This window comes from Heloderma suspectum, chromosome 6 (assembly GCF_057233095.1).
Source record: "Heloderma suspectum isolate Gila_16-S chromosome 6, 16-S_ref, whole genome shotgun sequence".
In the NCBI taxonomy this organism is placed as follows: domain Eukaryota; kingdom Metazoa; phylum Chordata; class Lepidosauria; order Squamata; family Helodermatidae; genus Heloderma; species Heloderma suspectum.
The window spans coordinates 63,469,471-63,489,616 of record NC_139463.1 but is presented as its reverse complement, the minus strand read 5'-3'; the positions used below and the strand labels follow the sequence as shown (position 1 = coordinate 63,489,616).

The 20,146-nt window shown below is 44.7% G+C and overlaps 1 protein-coding gene across 1 annotated transcript; it reads right to left on the bottom strand.

Annotated features, from left to right (window-relative positions):
• Positions 1-457: 457 nt before the first annotated feature.
• Positions 458-19,954, bottom strand: MSL1 (MSL complex subunit 1). The gene is given in 9 exon segments (XM_084804578.1): positions 458-3,599; positions 5,127-5,199; positions 5,369-5,493; positions 6,024-6,091; positions 8,045-8,109; positions 13,206-13,579; positions 14,633-14,859; positions 19,075-19,406; positions 19,409-19,954. Coding segments are annotated over 9 exon segments (1,806 nt in total). The 5' UTR covers positions 19,860-19,954; the 3' UTR covers positions 458-3,508.
• Positions 19,955-20,146: the final 192 nt, after the last annotated feature.

Sequence of the window (20,146 nt, the reverse complement as noted above, 5' to 3'; positions counted from 1 at the left end):
GAGTCTCATTGAAAACAATGAGAGTTATTTCCAAGTAAATGTGCATAGGTTTGGGCTGCACATCTCATACTGTATAGTATCTAGAAGCAGAAAGCTTCTAGATGCTATACAGAGAGCCAGTGTGGTGTAGTGGTGAGAGTATTGTACCGGGAGCTGGGAGATCTGGGTTCTAGTCCCCACTCGGCCTTAGAAGTTCACAGGGTGACTTTGGGCCAGTCACAGACTCTCAGCCCAGCCTACCTCACAGGACTTGTCATTGTGAGGATAAAATGGAGAGGAGGAAGAGAGTGTAGGCCACCTTGGGTTCCTTGCAAAAGGAAAAAAGGCAGGATATAAATGCAATACAAATAAATAAGGGATCAAGAGAAAATTAAAAGCTCCCGTATCCTTTCTATTTGATAGCCAACACAGGCAGATTCAGGTCTTCAAAACTGTACTCAAACAAGGTGCAACGCATGACAAAACCATTAATACTCTTTTCATTTTATTGTAAAAAAATGATTTGTTTTAATTTCGTTTAAACATACAAGCAGAATTTCTCTTTTAATACTCCCTGTTAACACTGTTAAACCTAAATGAACTGAAACAAAAGGTTTTTTTTTAAACAAAAAACGAACATTAACAGCCACAAATTTGGTATTTACAAACTGTTTTCCTTTATAAGATATTTACAAGACAACTGATTTTACATATTTAAAATGGTATCAAAAAGGATGCATTTGCAGACAACCATGTGTCAAAGGGCAGAAAAACAAAGTGGGGTGTGTGTGTGGGGAATTATATACTTTTTTTTAGAACTACCATAAATTTGCTTAAAGAAAGTAATGTTTTGTTTTAAACCAAAGATCAGATATAATTCGCAAGGGCTTTTCTTCAATACGGATTTCACAGTGCTGTACCGCCCCCCTGTAGGGAGAAAGACTATTCCCTCTAGCCCACTCCCGGCTAACATCCACTGCAAACGCTTTGTACAACCCCCACCTACTTCCACACATCTCTACCCATCCTCTTGTTAGATATAAGTTGCATGCGTTAGTATTAAATGGGATTCTTCTTGAAAGTCAGCATTCTGTTGGCGGGGATAGGAGATATTTTGCTGTTGTATTTCAGGAACACAGACCATGGCATTTCTGGTGAGATATGCTTTGGGCTAAGCAGAAACTTTCTCCTCCCCCCAAAATGGGATCTTGACTCAAGATTATTCTTTCAGACTCTTTGTGCTTACTTTAGAGCAGGAAGTAGGCTTAAGTGTTAGCAGGGTCAAGCTCTGAAATCAACAGTGCCTTCAGAAAGCCTCCACTTAAGGCTTGCGTGTTTTATACATCCAGGCTTGTAACTGCAGGGGACAAAAAAAACACACTTAAGGACGCATGCTGGCATGCTAAAAAGCAAAAGATCCAAATACAGCCCTATTTAAAATAAAACCAGACAAGTGTTGTGCACTACCCCAACTATACAGGCTACTTGGCAAAAGAGTGGTTTTGTTCTCCCCATTTCAAACTTTTAGTCATACGTATGACCTTACAACGAAGTTCACATTGAGCGTACTATCTTCTGTGAAAAAAAAGTATCCTTTTGAATCCCCAGGGAACATAACCCAGAAGTGGAGCAGTATCTGGAAGTATCTGGAGGTTGGCAGAGAAAAACAAACTTACTGGAAAAGTGTCTGCCTTACATGACGTTCTTTGAATTTAAAAACAGTGGGCATCATCCTGCACTGGGATTTCCAATGACCCAGGAAAGAACGTTTTCTATAAATTTCATTCAATGTAAAAATGTCAAGCTTCGGTGCGCCCATACACACACACGCGCGCACACACACAATGGCAGGTTCCCACAAATTGTATGGAGCGGGTAGATGAGCGTGTGGGATTAAAAAGGAATTCCCTGTTCTCAGGAGAGGATGAAGGTAGATCTAGGATCTACTTAAAAATGCCAGCCACGCTTCAGATATACAAATCAAGGTTTCAGCTGTTACTCTGGTTCAATTCAATGTAAACAAAAATGAGGAGGGCTGGAGCCTAGTTCTCACCCATGGGAATCAGTTCCTGTAGCTAAGTGCATCGGCATAATTTCATCTCTAACCTGGAGGTATATACAAATTGTGTTGCAATGGACTTCATGAAGAGGGAGGAAGCACAATCCTTTGCAAGAGGATTCTTGCACTTCGGGTGGAAGGCTAGAACCTTTACACCGTTTCCCTCTTTCATTGCTGCCCTTCCCTCCAAGTTGCTTTGTTTGATCTGAGGAAGGAAGCACATGCTGGCTACTAAGCAACTAAGTTCTTCCATCCTATAGCAGGCAAGAGGCATAGCCTGGGGTCTTTGGTGTAGGCGGGGAAGGCTTATTTTTGAGAGGTCATTTGTGCCTCCTGGCAATGCCAGGAGTAAGTCATCTACCCAAGTATGCCAGGAGTAAGTCATCTACCCGAGTTGTCCGGGTCCCAAATGCCGGCAGCTGTGCTGACACTCAGCATTTCCATTATAAACTAGAGTTGTGTAAAGTTTTCTTCTGTTTTTTGTTTTTTAACCCAGCAATTTAGCCCTCACTATCCTTGACAGAGGAAAATTAAGTAAACAGCTTGCCGGTAAAGCAAACCAGGAAGAATCTGAAGACAAGCTGGCATTGCATTAACCCAGGGTTATGCCACGTGTGACATAGTTGTCAAGGCATGCAGCCCTTCGCTAGCAGAACTATGAAGTCAAGAATTGATGACCCATCGTCCTTTAATCAGAAGCAGAAGGCATGAAAAAGGTAAATTAGACCCATAAAAAAATTAAAGAGCCACAGCAACATATGAAGAACAGTACAAGGCAGAAGGAGATATATGGATCCAGATGTGGATGCTTTTTAGAAGAGCAGGTCAAATGGAAATGTCTGTTTGCCCAATGTGCTTTGATGGGTAACCCCTCCACCCCCATTTCAAGGCCCTTAACTACCCAGGCTAAACATTTAAAAAAAAAATCATATTAGTTTTTGAGGTGGGCTTCATGTGCGTGAGAACTTACAAATGAGAACAGTTTCATTATATTTTTAATGCTTGTCCACCTTTCAGTCTCCAAATCAGCCTTCCCAAGCCTGGAGCCATCCATAAATGCTGGACTACAACTCCCAGCATCCCACAGGCTGGCTAGGGGATGCTGGACCTTGTAGTTCAACACATCTGGAGGGCACCAGGTTTTGGAAGGCTGGTCTAAATGGACTGTGCTATCTGCAGCTGTCCAGTACAGCCTTAACTGAAGTGCACCATAAGTTGCCAATCTTGCCCTAACACAAACCTCCAGTACTTTCTACCAAAAAAAGGAAACAATGGAAAACAAGTGAAGAATTTTGAGGGGGAAGAGAAAGAAATATGTAAGCATAAAAAAAATATTTATAGTGAACAAGAATGTACATCAAGAGAGGGTGGGGGAAGACTGACATGACAGAACATATATGGTTCTCTGCCATTTGCTGCAAATAGGACAGGACAACAATTGTGGCAGAGATTTCTCCTAGTTGGACATGCCTATTTTCTGCATGTCCGGTGAGGCGTCTGTTTCTTCTGCATCTCCAACCGGCAACGGCTTCGCTCATCCAGCCATGGCAGTTCAAAGTTCCTGTCAGACAAAAGGTTGCCCATGGGAAATGGTTAGTGATGAAGGGTGGGAGAACATCTGGCAACTCAAGTTTCTAGTTTTTTTTTTTAAGGAGTTGAAGCCATAGAGCTATAATCAATTTGTGTAGCATTTTAAAGAAAACAGAAGACGATCTCTCCTGCTTGGCTCCCCTTGCAAGCCTGGGCGGCTAAACAAACTAAGGACTTTCTGTCCATGATTTGTTTATTGTGAACTTATTTAAGTGAACTGGGAACTCTGGCTTGTCTCTCCCCAGGCAAGGCAAAGTCATAAGATAAGAACAAACCATGGCATATGACTCTGGCTTGTTTGGGGAGAGATAAGCCAGAGCTCTCAGCTTGCACATCACAATAAAAGGACAGAGATAAAAGGCTTTGTTTTACCAATCCTGATTGCAGCTGGAGCAATCAGACAGCATGCACCAGCTCGCTGCTCATTCAGAATAAGCTAGAATTCTTTATAATTCTGGCTTGCTGTGACGTGTGAAAGGCGTATTTCAGTATTGACAAGCTTTCCAGATGCATTCTTTCCCTGGGAAATCTATTATTCCAAAATACCGCAGATTTCTTCCCCTGCTTATTATACAATGATAGCATTATCCAGACCCGCCTGTATCTTTGAACTTGCAGAAAATTTTATCATGATTATATATTTTCTTATTTTTCCAAAGCTTAGCTATTAGCTTTCAAGCTCTAGCTAAGAGTTTCCTCAACAAGACTGTATTATCATGCTTCACTGAGTTTCAAGAGTATTTTATCACCTCCACCACCACCTGTGGAATCCTGGAGATGCCTGTGCCATATTCAGCACTATTGCTAAATTTTTGAACTGGCCCACGACACTACCCCCCAGGCTACGCCAATGCCAACATTGGTTTGATATGGTGATGAAGTTTTTGTTAGTTGTAGTGTATAATACCACCGATACAGAACTTTGTGGCATTTTTTTTTTTACATTAACCAAAACTGCAGCCCGACCCATAAAGATGTATCTTTACTGGGGCATAGAGATATTAATCTTCAGATCTTTCCCCCAAAGCATTCAGCCTTTTGTTTTCCATGGGCAAAAGGCCCATCAGTGATTTAGATTATTTGCCAAAAGCCTTTGTATGGTTCCAGGGTTGCCAAAAAGGTTTCATGAGAAGTCAATGGCAGATTTCCACCTAATTATTCTGGATTCTTTTAATTGGGCTCTGGGTTTGAAAATATTGCAACTATGTTGAATGCTGGGCTAATATAATAATCCTTAAATTCCATAAATGGTAAGCCATTCTATGATAAATGGATTGTGAATTCTAGTCCTCTTAGCTCTGACTCAGTTGGAAAAGTGAAGTCTCCCTTGCAACTGTGAAATCTAAGTTTGTCTGGAATATAGCAGAGCAAATAATGCACTGTGTAAGCAGGAACAAGATTACGCTCTCAAACAGAAAAGGCTCACAATTCAAACCCCCTTGCTTCAGTAAAGCATGTCGTCTTTTAATGTAGGTACTTCATATGTTGGTGTACTTACTGTGGAGTTAATTTTGGTAATGGTCGGCCAAATGCTACAACAGGCAAGTAAGGGGTGATCAGCAAGCTTTCAACTAGAATGAGAAAGAATATGGGAAAACATTACATATCTAGCTGCAATGTACACCCACATGGGATACATATTTGAATAATGTCTATTTTACAACAAGGGTCTCCCAACCCTGCCCAGTCCAAGCTTTTACAGGGATGAGACCCTGCAATACCATATTTAAACCCACTCACCATCATCTGACTCTGGGAAAAATGAGGTAACTTCAGGCTCAGATTCCTGAATTCCTTTCTTTTTATACATTCTGAGCTGCAGTCGCTGCAAAATCCTTTGCTCCCGGATCCGCTGAATATCCCACCTTGAAGAAGGGAGAAAAAACAAGGGGTTTTAAACTTTACTTGAGAACATCTATGTTACAGCTAGTACTCACTGTCCTCTACAATTCTAGTTGTTTTAAAAAGTTGTCACAACATCTTGTGGCCAGGAGTGGCAAAGGTTAATTGCAACTAGTGTGAAAAAGTATTTTTTTGTGTATTAGACTGACTGCCTTCCAGTTTCAATGGGTTGATAACCTCTGCTTGCTTACCCCTTCCATGACTTAACTGCTATCCCATGCTTTCCTCATTTAACCATCCACACAGCCCCCCACGCATTCCCCGAAATGCTATAACAGCTGTAGGCAAACACAGATGACTCAAATTTGGAAGAGAGGATTTAATAGCTGCCCAAAGCCTTTCATATTATTTCATATCCCATTCTCCACCACTGTTCGCAATGGACACAATCCTAGTCAAGACTGGTTTCCAATGCCGTAGTTAGTGGCAGAATGTTTAGAGAACAGTGGCTGCCCATGTCTCCTGCATGCAGGCAGCTGCATTCCCCTCTCACCTTTTCCTCCTCTTCTCATCCAATTCCAACTTTGCATGCCGTTTGGAGAAGACATTGTCATCTAAGTTCTGTAAAAAGTTTTATAAAAGGACATTTAAAAAAAAATCCAAATGAACATGATCTATTGTACCTTTTAGGGCACCTGATTCTCTATCACCTATTAAGAATCACCTTTCTTTTCATGTCCTGGTGAAAGCCATTTAAATCAGCCTTGCTATTGGTCACTTGACCAAGGTAACAGGACCTAATCTTCCTTTCACCACCATACTGTCTGTCTTTGGGGTGAGAGGGGATAGGAATGAAAGATGTTCAGGGTTGCTAGTTGTTTTTTCTGGCAGGGTTCATATGACTTTAATAACTTGCAAACTGATGGGGGAAAGCTATACTTTCAGAGGCAACTATCCTATGGGGCCCTAGAGGGAAAGAACCGTACTGGCTGCCTCTCTTAAGGTTGAGAACACAACCTCAGAGATGGGGTAAAGGGGGCGTTTCAGTGGGCATAGAGGGGAGGAGACCGGAGAGGCCAGGATATGAGCTACCATGAGGCATCTCCAGCCTCCAAAATGTTTCAGCGAGATGGGCAAAAAAGCAAAAAAGCCCATCTAGAGAAAATACAGGGTGGGAGGATGGGGAAGCGAAGATCACCTCCGCCACTCCTCCCGCCCTGCTTAGGATGACTGTAAACCTTTGGGTTCGGAGGCTTACAATCATTGCAGTAGGACTGTAGCCTAAATGACTACTTCTTGTAGCACTGCTAAAAGACACTGAGCACTGCCAGAAAAAAAAGTTGGCAACCTGAAATATGCTAGATCAGGCAACAGAATTCTACAAGTCACAGTGAGAGCAGCCTGGCAGATAATTGAGTTAGGACGATCAGCAAAATTTTGGTTTGTCTATCAAGGGGAAAGCTAGATAAGAAAAAAAATTAAGCAGTAGCTGTTACACACACAGCTGTGACAACTGACTGGCTTTGCAGGGTCAGTCTTCAATTGGCAGATTTTTTGGCTTTGAATAAAATATGTATATTACAGCCTGCCCTAAGCTTTCACTATACGGAATGAAAAATCTTGCAGGCAAACAGCCTGCAGAACCACCGCTTAAGCTGCCCTGTGGCACAAAGGTGTATATGCAAGAAGGCAGGGTTGTGATATTTTTGGTACTGTTTTTGTACTTCCTTAGCGAGCCACTTAAGGAATAAGAAGTTATAAATTGTAATGAAAATGTAGATTACGCATCAATAACAGCAACTCCAGCACTAGCAACCACACCTCATCATAAACTCCCAATTATCTACGAGTTTGATCTGCAGAGTTTACCTGTATTTAACAGAAAATTCAAAATAAAGATTTCTTGATCCAATAGCATGACAGGGAATGTCAACAACCTGCTGAAATTCTCCTGAAATGCCTCCCCAAACAAGCAGATATTGAATCAAGACAAAATGGCTATTTATTAGTCTCACACACAAGGTGAATGAGGCTTTGTTCTGGGATTTAGCAGGCCACTTGCCTTATATGAAAGGCTGGACATACTCTGCAGACTCACCAGGCAAAAATATAGTGTTGAAGATCTGACCAACTGGTTTACTTAGAGGCAAGGGGGCATGGGTTGTCTTACTTGGGGTGCAGGAAAAACAGTTTATCCGTGCTGCCTCATCACAAAAGTCTTTAAAATACTTGGCTGCTAAATTTATATTTGTTGAGGATGAAGACTGCTAGTTACAACTCAGATTTCAAAAGATGTTTCCCCTCATACTTGGATTCCTGCATTGAGCAGGGGGTTGGACTCAATGGCCTTGTAGGCCCCTTCCAGCCCTATTATTCTATGATTCTTAGAGAACAACTGGAAAACATGGGGACAGTATCTGATAAAAGTTCATGAATAGTAGCATGGCTGTCAAGCTTCCAATGGACAAAGATGGGGATCTGTACGGCTCCTCTCCTTCTTCCATAGTTATTTCCTTGTCTTCCTATTCCCAGGTACAGCTATGCTTCTCACTTCGTGCTTTAATGTCAACATACCTCCAAAAGTTCTGAAGGATTCAGGTCTCTCAGAGGCTCTACCATGTGGTCCCTCCATGATGGAACTGTAAAGGGTAGAAAAATGTCAGAATGGCTAATTCTAAAGACAACATAGCAATCCTAAACTGAGTTCCAACATTTCAGTATCATCAATTAGCAAGGCGCTTGCCTATTTTTCCCCATTTGCACCAAGCTACATGCATAAAGGGTTCAACAATAATTCTGGTCCTTAGAAGTCTTATGATTTTCCAATATCATTCACATGGTGGCTTGTGGTTCAAAGCTTTCACAGTTAAACTGTTTAAAAGATTTCTGTTCCGGTCTATCCCAAGTGCTCAGGATGAGTTACGTACCATCATTCCATTTTATTTTCTAACACCCTCTGAGGCTTACCCTCCGAGATGATTTGCCTGAGTCCTCCCAGTGAGCTTTGTGGCTGAGCAAGGCTTTGCTCTGGGCCCATGTTCAAATTCTGCACTCTAATCTGATCATTGTGGGATCAGAGTTATTGAGTAGTGAGAAACCACTGGCTTTTATAACTTCTTAAACACCTTGGGGTAAACGAGTAAGTACAATATGGTAAGAATACCAAGTAGTTTTCTTAACTGAAGTGCAACACATGAACAGCACCATAAAAGCAAGCCTCTATTTACAATATCCCAGAATGCGAAGAATCAAGGAGTGAATTACAAGACTCTTCCCTTTTGGTAGTTGGTACACTTTGATGCCAGAATCTAAGCCCATTCCTTTTTTAATGACCAAATTCCAGATAAGGGCTCCCCCAGAACAGTAAGTATTATTGCACCATATACGTAAGTGGTCTTCTTCTTAAGAACTACCCAATTAAAACTGCCTGTGAACAACTCACTCTAGCCCGGTCTTGCAAATGGAGTCCATATACAAGGGGCGGGTAATTTGTGGCCCTCCAGATATTTTAGTCTACAACTCCCATCAACTTTCACCATTGGCTATGCTGGCTAGGGCTGATGGAAGGGCCCCAAGTTGCCCACCCCTGCGATAAATGTTACCAGCCCATAAAAGTCTGTCTGCCAACACATAGCTATGTTAGTCATAATCTATGGCATTAAAGAATGCATGTCAATTTGCTTCCAGTTTACAAAAACTTCCCTGTCTAGCCACCTAGAGCTGGTCCTTATTTGCCACAAATGACTGACTACTTTACAAGCTTGCTTCAACCCTCTGCCAGCTACTCTCTAAATCGGCATCATATTTTCCACCAGCAAACTAGCATCTTAAAGGATGTCTGCTTTCAAGACTATCCTCCTGACCATTTATCAGTTTATGCAAGCCACTCAAGCCAATGGCTGATTTGGAACAGGGCCTTCCAAGCCTATCCAGTTAAACCTGAAAGATTGCTGAGAAGCATATAAATCTTGCAGTATGTTCCCTGCCACAGGATGCTGCAAGGGCCCGTGGGATAGATAGCTTTTTAAAGGATTAGTCAGATTCATGAAGGACAATGATTGTTACCCATAATACCCAAGAGGGAAACTTTCCTGTTCAGAGGCACTAGACTTCTGATTATTTGAGGCAAGTAACAGGGAGTGGCTATTTTCATCATGCCTGGCTTGTGCATTTCCCAGCAGCAGCAGGTTGACTGCAGTTGGAAGCAGGCAGCTGGGCTAGGTAGACCTTTGAACAGATCCAGCAAGGCAATTTTAAAGATTGTAGACCCTTATCTCAATATGAGTTGGCCCCATAAAAAGCATTCTCCAAATCCCTCCCCATTCCTAGTACAAGATAGCAGGAACAGGTCAAGCAGACAAGACCAAGGCAAAAGACAGGCATGGAGGGGAGATTAGGCCTCAAGATTCTCTGTTTTATTGTGCACATACCGACTGGATTTTAAGAACAAGCAGCTTGGAAGAGGAAGAAGTTTCCACAATCTGCTGTGAAGAAAAAAAGCAACCTCTTTCTCAATCTTCAGAAGGAAATTGCTTCACAGCTTCTCTAAGAAATGTGCCTTGTTTACCATTACATAAAAAACACAAGAAAAATAGAACTGCAAAGTAGTTCAGCCTAGGTTCAAACTGGTGGAACAAGTGAAGTTCTATCACAAACATCAAGAGATCTAGACACTTACAAGGCTTCAGCTTTATTGGGAGGAACTGGGAACCTTTAGAGCTGTATTTGGGGAGCTTTAGGAAGAGCTCTACTTCAACTCCCCAGACAGGAATAGTGGCGAGTGGGGATCTCCTCCTCAATTAGTAAAGAGGGGGAAGTTTGTTTTCCCTGACTGAAAGAACCCTGTTCCAACAGCACTCTGCAAAGAGCAGAAGTAATACTGAACTCTGCCCGGCAAGACAGTCTGCAAAAAACCTGGCTGCTTATTGAGGAAAAATGAAGAAAACAAAGCCTCACATGTTAGGCCTTTACCTTGCATGATATCTGCACCATATGCTCTTTTTCAGGACCACACTCCACATAAGGGAGTTTAGCAGATATGGGGAATTCCGCCTTTGTGAAGGAACCCCAAGTCTAACAACAACAGAAGAAAAAATGTGCTGCTGTCAAGTATATCCCATGCTGTCCAATTCAGAGTAATCTTGTTCTAAGAACTCCACCTGCTGAAGTACATAAGAAAAATGATACCTGAGCAAAATGGCTACTCTCTGGGGGAAAGTGAGTGAAAACCAATCCATGCATTCAACATTTTGCTCCCTTCCTAGTTCCCTCAAGGCGTATGAGGAAGAGAAGTTGTATACTTAAGAAGTGACTGAAGAAAGATTGCCATCAATCATATTTTCCTTCACTCTTTTCTCTGCCTTCTAAATCTCAGAAGCAGTAAATCACATGGAGAAGTTGTTAACCATGGAAAGAATCAACAATTTGCTGAGGAGAGTGTATCAACAATTAAAGAAGCAAATTAGAAAAATAAGCAATTACTACCCAAACACATGATAGGCCAAGGGCCAAAAATTCTTACTATCTGCTACCCTGCCTGGTGGCAGGAAAGTGCAGGAATTCCTTTCTCTTCAACTGGAGATGTGCCCATCAAAATGTTCTTCTGGTGGTGTTTCTCCCCCACATACTGTTAGTTTTCAGATAGATAGTTGAAACTATGCCAACACCAGGTTTAAAGGCTTAGACATCAGACTACAAGAGTTTTTGGCTGTCTACACTATAAAGGTAAACCAACTGAACTGTCATGGCTTCTCTCTAGGAAAACTGGGAACTGATATTCTGTTAAGAGTTTATGATTTTTAACAAAAGAAATTCCAGCACTTTCAGAAGACTGGAATCTCAAAGTCTTAACACTGCACCACTCTCTTTTCTTTTGAGCCTCCAGTTCCCTGAGGTTTCTACCCATGATCTTGTCAGCCACATGCCTCTCCTTGCTAGACTGGGTGAAAGATTCATTGCAACAATTATGGAAATTACATAAACAAATGCAAGTCAACATTTACTGCATATTTTGCATAGGAGATTCTGAGTTTGAGATACCTTGATGGGAGAGCTTATTTTATTGATGCAGAGTTTATACACAGGTTTGGTAGTTTGCTGTCTTTCTGCAATTGCAGAATTTTGAAAGATACATGAAAGGATCTGACCGTTGGGAATACTGCTTGCCAGATAGCAGAGTCAGATAGCAAAGCTTGTGCACAAATGGCCTCCAGCCACCTAGTCATACAAACACCTACCGCTCATCCCACACCCATTCCTCTTCCACAAGCACTGCTTGTAAAAAAGAAAAGATAAAAGCCTCAAAGTTAAAAAAAAACTTCAAGTAGTGAATCATGCAAATATTGAGAATATAAACACAATAAGAAAATTCGCACCTACATTATTTGCATAACTGAACCTGAACGCAGAACTTGTTCTTTGCTTCGATGCAAAAGACAAGTTTAAGAGCTTGGCTGCCCTGTGTTTTCTTTTAACAAATCTGCACTACACAGATAGTCTTGACGTCAGAATGTGACATTAATGGACATGGCATAAAACATACATCGTGTGACTTCTTAGCCTATCGTTAGTGCAGAATTTAGGCAATTCGCCTTCGTAATCCTTAACTATACATGACAGTAGAGTTCTGTTTCCTAATGTACCTCTCCTAGTCCAGTTGTTTTTCAGGCCCAACCTTTTTGTTGCCCTCAAGATGTTGTTGGACTACAACTCCCATCAGCCCTCACCACTGGCTATCCTGGCTATGGTTGATGGGAGCTGAAGTCCAACAACATCTGGTGAGCCATACATTTCCTGCTCCCAATTTAGACCGAACCTGTAATGTGAGGCCCATTTGTATTATTTTTAATCATGTACAGTATGTCTTTCTCCTGCTCCTCCCTGATCTCTTCTATTATCTCCTTTTTCTTTTTAAAAAAGGTGACAGTGCTGCTGATGCAACCCACCCCGCTCAGAGTGCAACCCTGTTATGGATGATAACCCCAGGTTAAGACCAAGATCCTGATTGACAAGGTAAGCTGATTTCAAAACTGAACAGCAGCTTGTCTTATAGATTGTGGGTGTTGCAGTAGCAAAAATTACTGTGAAAACGCCAACTCTATATGTGGGTCTCTCAATGGTATGTAAAAGCGCTCCCCTGAAAAACAGCCCAAGTGGTTTATAAGTCAGCTGTTGCTGGAGTGAAAGACAGACAGAGGCCTAAATTATCCTGGGAGACTCCAGCAATACCAGTTCTTTTGGTCACTCCAGCAAGTGCACAGCTGCAAACACAGCACCGTCTTGTGTTGCTGTTCCTAATCTACATCAGACAGCAAGTTGACTGATACACTTCCTATCATTTCTACACAGCCCCCCCCGCCCCCCCCCCCATTATGAGACATCCTGAAGGGGAGCAACTTGCTGACAAGAATGGATGGTTATAGCATACACAGTGAGCATAGTCGGCCACACATTTCACAGTTATTTAAAAATGTCACCATAGATCACTAGACAGGATGGCTGATGATCTTCAGAGACTGCCCACACCCAGTCTAGAGCAGTGTGGGTTTCAGAGGTTTCCATACTCCAACCAGAGGTCTAGAACCTGCAACAGTTATCACTCAGAAAGGAATGTTGCCCTCTGGCTGTCTTCAAGTGTTTGAAATACTCTTTCAGACGATCCCCAAATGAACGAGCTCCACGCTCCCTCCAACCCACATCAGGCCAACCACCACAAAGGCACAAGCAAGCCTCTTACTTGCTACAGTCTCCTCCTTCTTGGGAGAAGGCTCTCGCAATGGCGAAGGAGGCGGCTGGTGCCACCGGCACAAGTACATTTCAGTGGTGGAAAGGTATGGCAAGTCTTCTAGTTCACTGCAGGAGCCCTTGTCCTTTGAATGGCACCCAGGCCCTTTCAAAGAGGCTGAGGATTTCAGCGGAGTGTCCCCCAATGATCGGGTCTTCTCAGGAGTCTCCTGACTTCGCAGCTCACGCCTGCTAATTGATTCAGTTAAAGAACTGCTGGGTTCCTCTTTCAATGGAGAAGACTTTGGCGTTTTACACTTGACCTTTGATAATTCAGCCACCAGTTTCTTCGGAGTTTTCCTCTCAGCACTTCCAAATACAGACTTCCTGAAAAAAGAGAGAGAACAGGTTTATAGCAGCAAATACAGAAAAGTCTGCAAAGGAACTACCACCTCCTGTTGTCAAGTAGCTTAGAAATTAGAAACCATGTTAAAATTCACCAGTTCCCTAGGACCCATGGTTTTCAAGAGAATTATACATGGACTTAAGACGAGCTTTCAAGCTGTTACCGCCGAGTAAGCTCAACAAGACCATCAAGGCTTTACCACTTGGGATTATGACAAGCTGCAGTAAGCGCTACCCTGCAGCTCCTGCCAAGCTGCAGATATGATGGCATCACAGTACTACATCTGCTATGGAAAGCCTAGTTTGAATGAAGTGCCTATCTCAAAGTTTTAATCGACAGATTAAATAACGAAGTCCCTGGCTGAAATCTCACCTCAGCCATCCCTACATGGCTAGCAGTGTGGGGATAATACTACTAGCCATGAACCATCTGCGGTATGGGGATAATAATAATACTGACCTACCTTATGGGGATGTTGCAAGGGTTACTGAGAATATAAGTAAAGCATTTTGCATGATCAAAAGCACTATAAAAGGCTAACATTACTGATCCATCTAGGCAATTACTATCTAACCTGGCTAGTAGCTGCTCTCCAAGGCTTTCGGCTGACTTGGTTCTGAGTCTTGATGCTCAGGTTTCTTGTGTTGAGGATTGAACTGGAGACCTTTTATAGCCAAACCATATGCTACACCACTGAGCTATGCCCTCTTTCCCTCATAAGAAATGACAAACAAGACATTGCAAGGTAACAGCTGGACCCAGGTACTATTTTGCATATACAGAGGACCACACAAAGAAACATTTCTTGCGAGTCACTCTTAACATATAATAACAACAGAGGACATTATTTACACTACAAATGTAAATAGGCTTGAAGCCAGGTTTAACCACTCCAAATAATGCAGGAAATGGTCAAAACTTCTTTGTCAGAAATCCTTAGCCCCTTCACAGAACAACAGTTTCCACGGTGCCATGGGTGGGAACCCTGACAGAATAGGTGTGTAAACATACAACAGTGGCAACTCTAGCCTTACCGTTTGTGACCCTTCCCATTTCTTCCATAGGGAAAGTGTTTCAAAGGCAGCGGCTGGGATGTCTCCAGGAGCTCTTGTGGTGGGCATTCTATAGGCAACTTCTCTGATACTTCAAGGTCAACCTTCTCCTCCGTTTCATACCCTTGAAATATCTTGTGTTTCTCACGCTCATTGTCCTTCTTCACCAGCTGCATCCTCCTTTCCATACGCTCAATTCGAGCAAGGAGCTGAAAATACAACATTGCAATATGGATGTTAAGGTTGGTATTCCGTCAACTGAATATCATATTCCCAGTTACTACAACTCAGCTTACTTTGGAACTTGATGGAAACAAACTGATAAGTTCTATGAAAGTTCCAGACTTTGCATACGATTAATCTTGCAATACTTACCAGTAAGTCTTGATCTTGGCTTCCAAACACAAGACTTGACAGGACTGGGCCCTATTTGGACATGCTTATTCCCCATGATATTGTTTCCTGAAGTGGGATTGCCACCCACTCCCATTTCCAACTAAAGAGGGTCAGTTTTACTAATGAAGATGCACCCTACACTTGAAATGTTGTGTGACAATGTCATCCAGACTAGCAAGCACTACACCTCTTTGCCAGGATGCATCTGCTGACCACAGAGAGAACGTCAACTTCCTCTTTATGAGGGAACGCTATGGTTGTTGCTTCCACTGCATGGATGGAGTAGTCAGTGAGGATTTATATGGGAAAATGTAGCAGAGGACAGTTTGGGTACCCTTTCTAGATCACTAGATGCAGTTCTTTTTGTGAGGAAGGGGTGAAATGGGTGTGCCAGTCAAAAAGGAGAGGTTGGACAGCAGAGGGGTAATTATGAATAACCCTTTCAGCTATACCTTATGTTGTTTTCCTTTAATAATGTGAACCAAACTTCCCACATATACATTTCACCTTGAATGATGTACATGTGTTGGCATATTCATGATTTCAACCATGGAACACCAGACTCCCACAAGTATATTTTTGTCTGCCATACTATCAAATACATTGGCCATGCTGTCTGGATGATGGAAGTTGTAGCCCTGGGGGGCACCTGATTGGGGAAAGCTAAACTGTAAGGTAAGCATATATGCCACCTCACTTCCTTGAGAACCACACTTCCTTGTTAAAAACACAAAATAAATAATGTTTCATGTTTACTACTACTTCCCAGCTCATATTCATTAGGTAGCACAGGGAACAGATCCTGTCCCATGGTTGATAAGCCACATACTCTGAACTAATCCCAAAGGGTTACGATCAACACTTATACATCTGCATCTCAAGCTCCACATCGAAGAAGGGTAGGATAATTCCTAAAGCAGATGCACAGAAACACGACAAAGTATACAGCCATTTGTGACAGCAGATACAGCGTGGTTTGAACACTTGGACCCAAAATTCAGCTTAGCCATGAATTAAGCACAAAACATTTGTTAAATCACTCTCTTTAGCTTCAGCTCCCCATCTATAAAATGGAAGCGAATAGCGGTCTACATCAGAAGGCTATCAGCTATCATTCTCTTGGGCCCTTGCTATCAAAGCCCTGAACCTCCACTTCTCTTTGTCCCCTTTCCCTCACATAGATGACAACATCATTTCATTCTCTATAGCACCAGGCACAGTGCAGCCACAAAATACATCTTTAATACTAAGAAAGTTGCATGAGGGTGACTGAAGATTGCAAAGCATTTGAACTGAAATGTTCATTTTTTAGCAAGGGGACAAAGAGCCAAACTAAAGTGTAACAGAAATGTAAATTGATGTTGTGCCAGATACAGAGCCTCTCAGCTTTATGGTAAAATTTACTTCTAAATAATCTAAAAACATTTTCTGCAAAGCCTCCATTTTAGACTCCAGTGCTACACACAGCATGTAAGAAACTGAAAAGATCACTTTAAATGGTGAAGTCCAAGGAGTGCTCAAGTATTGGTACAAGTGAAACCAAAATGCTGAGTTGAAGCTCTACTAGTTTGGGCACCACCGCATAAGAGGAGATGGGTGGCACGTGGGGGCAAAGGAGAGAACCACTACAGGTACTCTGTTAACCTGCAGTCAGCAACAACCAGCCCAGCAGTTCTAGTATCAGCCTGACTCACAAACTTTGCATTTATCTGTATTCTAGTTCCTTGGGATGTGCATGTGTGGGGGTTTGTTTTTTTTGTTTTTCTTTAAGCCTTCGCAGGAGCACGCGAAATACTCAGTCTGCCATCATCATATTCTTGACTGCAAAACAGCAGCTGGCACCTCCATATTGCTTTATTTTACACAGGCCTGATGGGAGATGTTTTTTTTACACTATCTGTGTTGGATCACATCTTTCTGCTACAGACAGTAAAATAGTAACCTGTAGCCACTTCCTGCAACCAGAAGCTAATGCTACCACCTCACCTCACACACCATTCAAACACAGACCCTGAAGATCATGCCTAAAGGGGGAAGAGGGATAAATACTTTCCTTGATAATAATGGGTGCAGCAGCTGCAGAAACTGGGAAGAGGGGGCTATTTTTAGGCTGCAGACGTGCCATGCATACAGGCCAGGATTACAAGGTCTTTGTGGCAATTTGGGGACGGGGATACCGGGGCGGGGGTGACATACCAAACAGCTATTTCTGGGACTACAGTTTAGACAAGTACATTATGCACTAAACTACCTTTGCTGCAGATAGTAGTTTTCTTTAAAAAAAGAAACAAACCAACCTTTATTTGCAGCTGATCCAGAGGGTCTCCCCCAATCTTCACCCTGTGCCCCATTCAGCCCTTATGGTGACAGATAATGGAAGCTTGGAGTATTTCCCCCCCACTCCACTCCCCCTCACAGTAAACATTCCTTTACAGATGTGGTTTCTACAAAGGAGCAAGACTGTCCATTAGCAAAGCTCTTATGCTGTAAGGGTCAGGGGCTTTGAGCAGCTGGGTTTGCCAGATGAGGGGTAGTTAAGCTAGCTACCCAGGGCTAAAGTGGAGAGGAACACCTTGCACGAGTACAACACAAAAACCATTTTGTAATAGCCATAATAAAAAAGTGGGCCAGTGCTTCTCTGAAAAGGGCAGGGAAGGAAAGCACCTACAGAAGAGGATGTGACAGGGGATACTAAACCTAAACCTACAATATTCTTTTAAAAATGGATCCATTCAAGGATCTTCCCTTCCTGTCCACATGGCATACACTGCAGCTGACTGTTTTGCCTAAGCTGCTTTCCTCCTCTCCCCACACCAAGCTGTCGCAGCCCCAAGCAAGACCCCTTTAAATTCACCCTATTTGTATCACATACCTCCCAACAACACATGCCTGTTGCTTTAAGTTAACCCTGCTGTTGCCACAGTACTCTTCCAGCCTCGGGGCCCTGTAAGCAGCACACCCTCACCTAGCTAGCTGCTGATTAACTCCCTGATAACTACAACCTCTCCCAAATCCACTACCACCCACAGTGTGCTTGGGCTATGCCAGTGCCCTTACCTCCACCTATCAGCTAACCAAACTAGACAGCAGGTCCCTTGGCTTAACCCTCAGGTTGTCAGCCCCTTCCTAGTTGCTTGTTAACTTGTGGAGTGCCAGGACCTTCTTGCTTTTTGACTGCTGTAGGCTACTTTCTAGCCCCATTAAGGGCAAAGCCTTCAACTGCCCCTGAATATCAGCTCTGTAATGTTATCTTCTAGCGTTGGGGTAGCTTGTACTACAGTTCTGCTATTCGCCTATAAACAGAAAGACCCCATTTTAAAATTTTATTCAGCCTTCATTTGCTTGCTACCTTTAACTCCTCCCATGCTAGGTTTCCTCATGTCACTTCATTTTCAGAGCCTGCTTCCCAACATCAACAAACCCCTCGATTAACCGCTCTTCACCCATTAATCCTCTACTTGCACCTACTCAGCCACTTTATGACCACTCCTTTCCACATTAACCCTTACATTTGCACAGGTTTCTCAAGGCCCCATCTGGCTTGGGGGGAGAATGACCTATGATGGATGTTGCAGAATAGGGCCGAGATAGCCTTTTGGTCACCCGCAGCTACGCAAGCAAGCCCCCTCAGTTATCTGTCTTGATTACCCACCTCCTCCTGTCCCAGCCCCATTGCAGCATCTATGTTGTCTCCTTCCTAGGCCAGGTTTCAAAGCCATATCCCGCCCCATTCATCCCTGAATTGCCAGCAGCAGTTAACCCTACACCAAACCCACGCCGAGCGAGCACCTATCCCCCCCTCGATCAGCCCCCATATGCCTCCGCGATTATTTACATTAACCCCTCCCACTGCGAGCGCCAGGCTCCCGGAACACGCAGGCACACTCTCCGCTCGCCCTCGGACCGGGGCGCACCCAGCCCCTCTCTCGCCCGTTAACCCGTGAATCGCCGCATCTTCCGCCAAACCCCGCTCCCTCCGACCTGACGCGCGTTAACCCTTCCCACCCCGTCCCCAACCTCCAACTCACTGTGTCCCTCTCGGCCTTGAGCTCCTCGATCTCCTTCTCCTTGGCCTGCAACTGTTGCTGCTGCTGCTCGATGAGGTCCAGCTGGAGCAGCAGGATCTGCTTGAGGCAGGCCGCCTGGCTGGAGGCGCCCCCGCCGGCCCCCATGGGGCTCTTCCGAAGGCTGCTCCCACCACCACCGCCGCCACCAGTGCTGCCGCCGCCGCCGCCTTTCCACTTGCCGCTGGGCTCCGAAGACGCCGGAGTTCCCCCCGCCGCTGCTGCTGGGGGCGGAGGAGGCCGTCCGGGCTCGGCCGTGGCGGAAGCCGACGACGGTACCGGCGGAGGAGGGGGGAAAGGGCCGCGGGAGCTCCTCCAGGTCCGGCGTGGGGCGCGCCGCGCTTGCCGTCCTTGGCGCCGGTGGCGGCGGCAGCGGTGTGTCCGGGCAGCACCGCCTGGTACTTGGAGGGGCGGGAGCTGCCGGCGGCATCGCCCACACCCGCCTGCCGAGTGCTGCCCGCCGGGCACGGCGAGGGCACCAGGCCGCCCCAGCAGCAGCCCACGCCACCTTCCTGCTGCTGTTGTCCAGGGGCGGCGGCGGCGGCCGCCGGGACGATGGCCCGGCCCTTCGGGCCCGCCGCTGCGGCAGCCGCTGGGGCCGGCACGGGGATCTGGTTCTGCGGGGGAGGCGGAGGCTGGCGGAGATGCGGCGGCGGCGGCTCCTCCTCTTCCTCCGGGCCAGGCTCCAGCAAGCCCGGCCCCGACGTGGTTGCCGCCGCCGCGGTTGCTTTGTACACGGTGGATCTCATGGCGACGCAGCACCTTCAGGCTCCGGATTCTGCGGCGACGGCGACGGCAGCACCTCCTCCTCCTCTCCGCGCTCGGCCCGAATCCCCCGCCTGGACCCCTCGGGGGGCGCCGCCGCCGCCCGCCCCACCAAGACCCATCGCCCCCCCTTTCTTCCTACACCGCCTTCCCCCGGCCGGTCTCAGCGACTCACCAGCCCGCTCCTCTCCCTGCTGCTGCTGCAACGGCCATCCCTTTATTTGCTTCTCTTCCCCAAGCCCCAAACTACAGGCAGGGGAGAGGGAAAACG